General features: G+C 40.1%; 1 protein-coding gene across 1 annotated transcript; it reads right to left on the bottom strand.

The window, feature by feature from the left end:
* Positions 1-3,691: 3,691 nt before the first annotated feature.
* lrrc28 (leucine rich repeat containing 28) lies at positions 3,692-9,174 on the bottom strand. Its single transcript, XM_054613188.1, has 10 exons — positions 9,042-9,174; positions 8,377-8,621; positions 8,217-8,257; positions 8,071-8,108; positions 7,445-7,582; positions 6,433-6,639; positions 6,235-6,337; positions 5,818-6,002; positions 4,967-5,126; positions 3,692-4,822 (listed from the first exon to the last, which is right to left on the bottom strand). Exons 2-10 carry the CDS (start codon positions 8,542-8,544, stop codon positions 4,753-4,755), a joined length of 1,110 nt encoding a protein of 369 aa, XP_054469163.1. The 5' UTR covers positions 8,545-8,621; positions 9,042-9,174; the 3' UTR covers positions 3,692-4,752.
* Positions 9,175-10,178: the final 1,004 nt, after the last annotated feature.

Raw genomic sequence — 10,178 nt, 5'->3', positions numbered from 1 at the left:
ATCATTCTTATTATTATTGCTGTTGATTTATTATATGAAATGTTATTCTAATGTGTTAATTATTATAATTGAATGACATTATTTAAAGTACGTTTGAATATTTTTTTCCTTCATATTAGTGTCTGTTGGATACTTTGGTGGCTTTTAATTTGATGGTTGAATCACCTGACTTCCTGCCTAATTGTGTGAAGTTTTAAGCATCTCACAAAATGGCCGCGCCCTCTGATGTCACAGTGAGTGGATAAAGGATTGTTTACACGCATCTGTAGAACACGGTATTAGTTCATTACAAAGGAGACTGCAACAAACACTGATAAAACAAATGAGTAACTTAAATTAAAAAAAGACAAACAGAGAGAGGGGATTACAAAAATACAACTAGTATTTTTAATAAAGCTGAATAGTATTATTAATGTTTACTTTTATTATGCCTTAATGATTTTTAAAAGATGGCACATTATTTTTAAATGCTTCACAGACAGCTTTTAGGCAGGATTAGTAAAAAGAAAAGAAAAAAGCTGAATAATAAAAATAAAACAATAGCACTAAAATACAAAAAAAAAATATGAATCAGTGTTTAGGACATAAAGTATTATAAGGCAGACATAAAATCTGCCTTATAATACTTCTGCATTAAAATTCACTGTGAGCGACTGAGTCAGAGAGAGATGATGTGAGTGAGGCCGAGAGTGGAACTGGCAGCTCTCTTTCATTTTCTCCAGTCCGTCCTCTTCACACATCTGACCTTTCCATTTGTGCAGAAAATAACCCTGTGGGGCTCTTCAAATGGCACAAGTTGTGCAGGTACCACCTGAGATACACTAATGTCTTCTTGAGCTGACATGCACATGCAGGTACTAACCCCGGCACACACACGCACACACACACACACACACACACACACACACACACACACACACACACACACACACACGTACCACTATCACTTAGTAGACCTCATTTCCAGCACAGAGACACTGACCCACTGAGAGCATATTCAAATATGTGATAGAACATGCTGTACTGTGTCTTCTCTTTCAACTCAAATCATTTTGAACCCAGTACAAATGAATACGTTTTTTTTCATTAGTATGAATGCAGCATTAACCCTGAGCCACCTCATCCTAACAATGGGTAGGGTAACCAATTTTTTCTATCAGAGCAGTCAGACCTGTTACCCAAAATGCATCACCTGATCCCTCATCACACTCAATGCTCAGCCTGCACTCCAAACACTGCATGGAAATATAAAGCATGCTAATGTAGCCTGAAATATTCATCCCAGCAGGCATATATGTGCACATAGAGTCGATTCTCCTCACTGTTTGCCCCTCAAGTCCTTGACTTTACATAATGAAATACACGTCAGTCTAATGACCAAGAACCAAACTAAAGAAGGATGACATGCCCTCTCTTGAACTGAATGTGATTGATTATAGATTAAAACATTTAAGGGAAATCAATACAAAAAACAGCCCCTTTTCGTGCCTGAAATGTTGCACAATAATTTCATAAATCAGTTTTTTGAGAGTATCTTCTCTCAGCTAGCTGGAACCGTCGACATTTGGGTTTTTTGTTGTCTTTTTGGTATGAAATTGTATGAACTATCTGTGTCCTGAATGACCTTTACTTCCGCAGCCGTGGACAGTGAATGCAGCAGAAATGGGATTCTTGGATATATAGATAGATAGCCTGCACTCAGGAGGTCAAAGGTCAGAGACACAGTGCCTTCATTAATACTGCAATTTGAAAAGATCATGTCAGGGAGGTCACCTCTCAGTTAGAAACATTTGACTGCTGAATGTTCATTGCTGCTGCCATTAAAAAAAACAACATCTTACAGACATTTCTTTTTTTAACAGCAGGACATCCAGTTAGCCCGTCGGCTCATATAAGAAACATCAGATCAACAGCGGATGGATCGACCGTCCGGCCACGTGTGTCTCAGATCATTACCAGCACATCGAAGAAACCATTTAAGACCTCCCTCACCACATTAAGAATCCAATATCCCAATGAGTCTCACTGCATTGGCATTGATTGAAGCGTGACAGATTTCTCTCCTCGGTTGTTGTATTTTCAAAATGACTTCTGAGTGCAAATCCGTTCACAGCATATTTCAGCAAGTGCTACAGATGGTAGGGGTGTCATTATTTCAGAGGTGAATTTCAAGCACACAGGAGCTCTGAAAAGGTTATAAAAACGTCTCTTTGAGCAAATCTTGATGTAACAGTGCGCTCACCCAGAGGCAGAGATGTGAAGGGAGAACAGAATCACAAACTTCTTTCAGTGGCCACTAATCAAAAGGACATTCTGTATTCATGACTAAGAGATACACACAGTTAGCCGCTTTATCGACTTGAGTGCTTGTAAAACCTGTAACATTACCAGGAACAAGATAATCCATATCTGTAGATAAATTATATTAATAACCATTAAGGTTTGTAATTTGTCAGTTTAAAAGCCTACTCAGCTTGTATCAAAAAACAGAAAAAAGTGTTAAGGTAGTTATTTAAAGTTTCAAATCTGTGCCGCCTCGAGCTTTCACCGCAGCAACTTTGGAAACATAAGATTAAGATTGTATTAAATTATATATACAGACTATTTATCCACATACTGAGTCCGCTGTAACCATGGACTGTACACCACGAGTGAAAACTACATAGCGAGTGAGCACAGAGATGCAATCGATAAGTTAAATGATTGAAATAGATAACTAAAGGTGAGGAAAAAACAACAAAAGCTTAAATCAATAAATAAATGCTTGAACCAGAAGCTAAAAGAAGGATAGACAGTGAGCTGGATAGATAAGTGGTTGAAATGTATAGCATAAGTAATGGATTGACTGTTGAAATAATAAACCTATCTAACATCGTTGATATGGCTAACATTATAGATACAGTACACAGACTTAAAGTAGAATGATAAATGCATTATCTGATCCTCATGTTGGGTGCAGATCTTGTATTTGTTATGTAGACTTTCACCATGTTTTGTGTGTGCGTGCTTATACGTTTCCATATGATCATGCAGCATGTGGATCTGTGTTATTGTATGAGTGCAGGCAGCAGAGATGTGATAGTCCCAGAGGGAGGACAGAGTGCTGGAGCACAAGCCAGAGAGGATCGTCTAAACACGCCATCGATCCTGGTAATGCTGCCGCTGTGCTTTCTGCTCCACAGCCCTCTATTATCACTTTCATAGCCTTCAGTATTTCAGACATAAAAAAAGAAAAAAACAGGCCACTGTTGATAGAGATTTTAACAAGATTTCTCTGACACAAACACCATATGAGGAGGTGAGACTAAACAGGAGTGTTGGTAGAGCGTGTAATGAAAAAGATCACAGAAGCAAGGCTCCCCTGGCAAATCGTGACAACACTTTCCTGTTGCCAGGATGTAAGTGTCGGTCTGTATCCCACATGCAGGAGAGCCAGAGAGCTCGACTGTCCTGACCTACTGACATGAACAGCTACGAGTCACTGATTACCATCATCACAGGAGAGAGACGGTCAGTGACGCTATAGCTGAGAAAATGTGATTACGTCAAAACACGCGTAAGATCACGCATTTTGTTTTTCCACAGAGGACACAGAAGGCAACCGAGAGAATTTAGTGAATTATCTAAAATCTCACAGCAGTTAACTGTGTTTTTTTTTTTTTTTAATGGCTGAGTGTTTATTATGTAAATGTCCAACTGTCACATTAGCAACTTGTTTATGCATTCCACTCTGACAAACTGTATTTGATGTAAAAAAAATAATAATAATCACAGGAAAATGTTGAATTCAGTGAAAATTTACTGCCAAACGTAATACAATCAAAAAACAAAAGATAAATTAGAATTATACAACACAGTAATAAACATTAACACACGAGCATCAGTTTACCATGAGATCCTCTTATGTGCACAAGCCTTTTTGACCTCAAACTGAACGGGACTGCAGACCTGTTCCACCATTTAGCATTTTGGGTTCATGCTAATTTTATTTACCACATTTAGGTTTATGTAAAGATAAAAACATTCATTTTAGCATGTTTACAACATAGCAAATCCAAAATCTGTTCCAAAAGAAGTCACATTTTTAAAAAACGGATACCTGCCCAATATGACTGGCACTGCAAACTCTTTTTAACAAACGTTTTGAGACGAGTCCTTGGCTCGTATTACTTACTTTTATTAATAAATTTACCATAATTTTCTAATATGTCCCTGGGCCTGTTGCTGGAAGTTACACGTATGAAATAGATGCACATTGCCGCCCCCCCCTCTCTTTTCTTCAATAATCAGTAAAAACCAACTGTACTAAAAAAATGACTCCACAATCAACAGGATGTCTGCTGTTGTATAAACCTTTGTGTGAAAAATGTCAGATATCATCAAGTCAAACAGTGCTTGTTCTTACAAAGTGCCCATTTGTTAGTAGTGACTTTAGGTCTAATACTGTAAGTTTACTGTTCACACACGGTAGTTATTATATAGACCCCCACCACACACAGAGAACCACTATCCTCCCAGTTAGTTGGATTCAGGAACATCACGTAGGTTTGAGTCTTTGACTTGAAACGTTGCGGATCGTGCGTGTCCGTCGTCTTGACCCACCAAACATTTTCTCTGTGCTGCTTCTCCGTACTGTCAATGAACCGGAGCTTGCCGTTCCTCATGAGGCACACACATAAGCCGTTACCTGCGTCCTTCTGGAAACTGCTCGGCAGTTCCAGAGCAAATGTGTGCAGGGACGAGGAAACAACGTCATCCCTGGAGGTTAAAGGTCCGGAGGCAGCGACTGGAGCAGCAGTAGGCCACGAAACTCACCGTTGTCCTTCAGAGGAAAGAAGTGAGTCAAAAACAAGCTGACAACCATTTATAGCGAAAACAAGGGGGAAGTTTCTATATTTGTTTCTCAGTGTTCTGCTGCGTCTCTGTAGATAATCTCAAAGGGGAACGGTGGTGCGTTTGTTCTGACCTGCGGTGCACGCCTGCCAGTGCCGTGTCACGGAGAGGGAAGAGTTTTGGGTAGATGATGGTGAACATGGTTTGACTGCAGCGGTGGCAGTGGCCCAGGGGGAACTGCAGCAGGTCCAGCAGGCTCTTGGGGAGAGAGATGGGAGGCAGCAAGCTCAGGTCTAAAAAAAAAAAAAAAAGAAAAAAGAAAAGATACAACAGTGTAGGATGCGTTCAGAACTCTGTGCAGTCAAAGAAAGTCATTTTATGTAACTTGATGAAGATGAATCTCCAGTGATGGCTGTTTTCAGTTGGATTGTTTGGTGCATTTATTGTTGTTGCATTTTGTTTTTTTGTCAGTTGACTCTGCTTTATGTTCATACAATTCCTGAAGTGGAGTCACAGCAGATTTTCACTACACAATTATTGTGGCCAAAATAATTCACAATAACAATATTAGCGCCACAATTCTATAGACAATAAAAAAAGAAAATGTTATCAGACAATTTTTTTTTTACTTTTTTAATGTTAGTTTGTGGAAAGAAAAGAGAGGTGGAGGGAGAATCTATTACCGTAACTGTAAAAAAAAAAAGGGTCAACCAGAAGAACTGATAAACCTAAAGATCCACAAGTCCTAACATCTGCTATCAATTTAATGTCATTGTCAATTGAAACAAAATCAATGCGGCGAACAGGGGTCAGAGATTTACTAGATCTTATCTCATGTGTATCATTAACATGAAATCAATATTTTATTTGCAGTATAAAAAAATAACCAACAATACCAGTGAGGCACACCTGGCCACATACATACATACATACATACATACATACATACATACATACAGGTATATGGTGTTTAGTAGACCTCACCTGTTGGGTGATGGTGGTAGATGCGGTGCAGGGCTCTCATGGCGATCTCCTCCAGGGGGACCACGCTGTCCCTCTCTGAGCCCACCACCTTCACTTCGGCCGGAAGTCCGACCAGAGCCTCGCTCAGCACCTCACCCGGCACCTCCCCCATGGTGCCCTCCAACCCCTGGGGTGACACGCCACACCTGCACAGGAGCAACACACTGATTTTGTAATCTCACAAGCTACATTGTGTTGCGGCATTTCTTCTATGGTGTTTCCATCAGATGTTTCATACTTGTGTCATCTTTTTATTCTACAATTTAAACAATGTATAGCTAAACTAACTTAAACTGAATGAAGTTGAACTGATCCGAACCGAATGAACTGCACACAACCTCAGCACCAAATACCAAACATCATGATAAGCTGTGTTACCCGCTGCAGCCGATGACCTTGTTGTAAAGGTAGGAGGGGAGGCCTTTTAGGTCCACGTTGTTGTCCACGAACACAAACTGCAGTTCTCGCGATCGGCCCAGATCTGAGACAGGCACACACAGGGGCAGATATTAACATTGCCACGCTCACAGTATCTACATCGCTATGGCAACACACAGATAAGGGGGCTATACTGACCGAGCGGTAGAAAGGTCAGCCGGTTAGCTGCCATGGAGAGCTGGTTCAGGCGGTGCAGCCAGCAGAGCTGCCGGGGAATGTGGCCCAGCAGGTTGTGGTCCGCTGTCAGATTCTGCAGAGAGGCACAGCGGTGCAGCCGGTCTGGGAGGGACATCAGCTGGTTCATCGACACGTCCAGGGTCTCCAGGTCCTGCAGGTCACCGATCTCTGAAAGTGTGACATGATAAACATTCTTTACAATTTAGACCTCTAACATTTCAAGAAAGAAATGAGCAAAATGTCAGAATAAAACAGTAGAAAATATGACAAAGTGAGAGTGGATTATTTTGAACTTTTTGTTAATCCTCCAGAATAAAATTAAATGAAAACATTATCATCTGTACACACATTTGCATTGAAAACACAATGTCCATATTCTTACTGTGCTGATTAGGACAGTTACGCTGTTATCCAATTCAATTTCAGTTTGTTTGAGAAGCTCTATTGCCCTCTGCTGGCTAATGAAATACTTACAACTCTATTCAGAATGGTATTCAGACAAGAAAAAAAACTTGACAATGATCAACGAATAAGCCTAATGTAACTTTGTACCCTACAGTGGGAAATGTTACAAGTTAAATATATTGACTTTATACTGTAAATTAAGTTTAAATGCTTCATTGCAGCCCACTGCTCCTCCGGGATGGGTTAAATGCAGAGAAATAATTTCCCCATTGTGGGACTAATAAACTTAATTATTATTAAACAAACATAGTCAAAAGATATTAACATATTATATAAAAGATATTAGATAACTATGTTTATGTGCATCATATATATTTGAGATACATATACAATTGAGATGTACAGTTTATCTGTTTAGATCTTTTTATTGACGTATGTTTGGTCTGACGTTTTGAAAGCTTTATACAGTGTTTTTCATAACTGAAACAGTTAACCTGACCTCGCACTTGAAGAAGACCATGAGTAATAAATAACAAAGACAGACAGGCAGACAGCTGCTGTGCTTCACCTGGAGGAAGGCATTTCAGATGATTATTGGACAGTCTCAGGTGCCGTAGAGACCTCAGTCGGCCAATCTCTGGACAGAGGAACTGGAGGGCGTTATTGCTCAGGTCCAATGACTGCAGTCTGGCCAGGTTTCCAATAGCTGGGGGATGAAAACCACAGATACCCTCATTATGGTGAAAGACAACCGTAACATGCACAGATGAAGGCTTTGCAGTTAAAAACAACCACAAGGCTGACTTCATCTCCTGATTTCTCTCATTTAAATTCTTCTGAATTCGGTATTATTGACGCTCTTACTAATGTAATGTTCTATATCATGTTATGTCATATCAGTATCAAGAAGTAAATGTGTTTTAAATGATTTCTAAATGTGAATTCTATTGTTATTGGACTTGTGGGTTTGCTTGTGTAGTTTCAATCAATCTTCTTCCTAAACTTTGAACATTGCAGCAGTCCCTTCAATATTGCTGAATCACAACATGCCTGCACTAAGTATTTGATAACGTTGTCTTTGGCCATAAAGACTTAATCAAAGACAGACATTTAAATGCTGTTGAGTGACAGCTAAGTGACAAAGGAATAAGCGGAGACGCTGGCAAATGAATTTAGCCATAACAGAGGACTTACCTTCAGGAATAAGGACTATGTTGTTTGAGTGCAAATACCTTGGGTGGAAAAAAAAAAAAAAAACTATCTTGGTTAATGTTCCAAAACAGTGTGAGCAACTGCTTTGATTATTTGTACAAAAAGACAAAGCATTGCTGAATACTCACAGCTCAATTAGATTTGGGAGCTTCTGAGCAAGATTGTCAGGCTGATAAGAGAAAGAAAGTGTAAACATCCAGTAAACGTCACAGGAAATGAACTTATGTAAATGCCACGCTGAACTAACACAGCTTCTAACATTTGTAAAATGGTCTTAAGTGTGAATACCAGTGAGGTGAGCGAGTTCCTCTTCATGTACAGTCTCTCCAGAAACTGCAGGCCTTCATCCTTCAGCAGTTCTACGGGGAAATGATTCAGGTTTCTGTAGTTCAGGAACAGGTTTTTGTGGCGCTCCTGCTTGGCCACGAAAATAGCCTCATGGAGTTCAGTTGCCATGTCTGAGGAGACCTCTCCTCCAGGGGGTGGAGGAGGAGACTGGGCAGTACCTCCTCTCTCTATGGCATCACTGTTTCCTGCATGATGGACAGAGAATAAGAGACAACAGGATAACACAGCCTGCAACAGGGTCATTCAAACCAAATGCTTTTCTGTGTTGTGAGCCTGTGCACCAGGAGTAACTCTGGTTGATGGTGCACACATGAGGCGGAGGGACACCAGTGTTTTAAGCCTGGTTTCTGACTCTGCACACTGCGCAGCTGCTCAACAGGCCAAACAATGACACCAGTCACACCACGTCACGTGACACACCACCAGGTATTGTGCAGGCGCAACACACGTGGAAAAAAACACAATTAAAGCTATGCTAAAAAACAGGCAGCCGAGCCTTCAATGAGCCGGTCTGTGTTTACATCTGTCATGCTATTAGCATGTTAGCTTAGCATAGCTGCTGCCTGCCGGTGACGACGCGCCGCACAGAGAGAGCAGCTGTTTACCTTCAGCTGTGCACGTGCATCGCGTCGCCCTTTGTTGTTCTTCGTGCGCACGTGACACCGTCTGATGCTGAACGTGTGTTTGAGAGCAAAGAGAGCCGCAGCAGCAGCAGCTCCGTCCGGCCGGAAACAACGTCAGACGTGACGTCACAGGTCGGCGTCTTCTTCTTCTCCTTCTAAATTCACTGCAGACGGGACGCTGCTGCTGCTGCCACCTGCTGTTTCATCGTTGAACTGCATCGCCAAAGACATCCACCCTCATGTTACTACATGTGGTGAAGTGGGAGAGGTAACATTGTGTGGTGCTTAACTTTACTACTTTATGCTTCAGCTACATTACATTACATTACATTTAACCCTTTCATGCATAGAGGTCACTACAGTGGACAGCTATTCAAATGTTGTATGTTGTAATGTAATGTTCAAGAAGTACTAACCTGAGCCTTCCTCTTAGCACTTATTGTGTTCATATTAGTTTATTTCTGCACTTATTTATTGTAGTTTTCTTATTGTGTTATTAGTTTGTTGCACTTATTGTATTCATATTAGTTTGTTGCACTTATTGTGTTGTATTAGTTTTGCACTTATTGTTTGTATTAGTTTGTTTCTGCACTTATTGTATATTAGTTTGTTGCACTTATTGTATTGTATTAGTTTGTTGTACTTATTGTATTAGTTTGTTGTACTTATTGTATTCGTATTAGTTTGTTGCACTTATTGTATTTGTATTAGTTTGTTGCACTTATTGTATTCGTATTAGTTTGTTGCACTTATTGTATTCATATTAGTTTGTTTCTGCACTATACTTTTGCTCTGGTTTATGCTTTTAGATGCACTTATGACTTCTGGTGACTAGTAGTTCTCTTGAATACTTATGTTGAACACACTTATTGTAAGTCGCTTTGGATAAAAGCATCTGCTAAATGACTGTAATGTAATGTAATGTTTTCTTGTATATGCATGGGTTTTGATGGCATAGTTGCACATCAGCCACTACAATAGTGCTCACTGTAGTGGCTGATGTGCAAATATGCCATCAAAACCCATGCATATACGAGAAAACAATATTTGAATAGCTGTCCACTGTAGTGACCTCTATGCATGAAAGGGTTAATATTTCTAAACTACATTTATTTGACA

The sequence above is a fragment of the Anoplopoma fimbria genome, chromosome 2, assembly GCF_027596085.1.
Source record: "Anoplopoma fimbria isolate UVic2021 breed Golden Eagle Sablefish chromosome 2, Afim_UVic_2022, whole genome shotgun sequence".
Taxonomy (NCBI): Eukaryota; Metazoa; Chordata; class Actinopteri; order Perciformes; family Anoplopomatidae; genus Anoplopoma; species Anoplopoma fimbria.
This window is presented reverse-complemented; position numbering and strand designations above follow the sequence as displayed.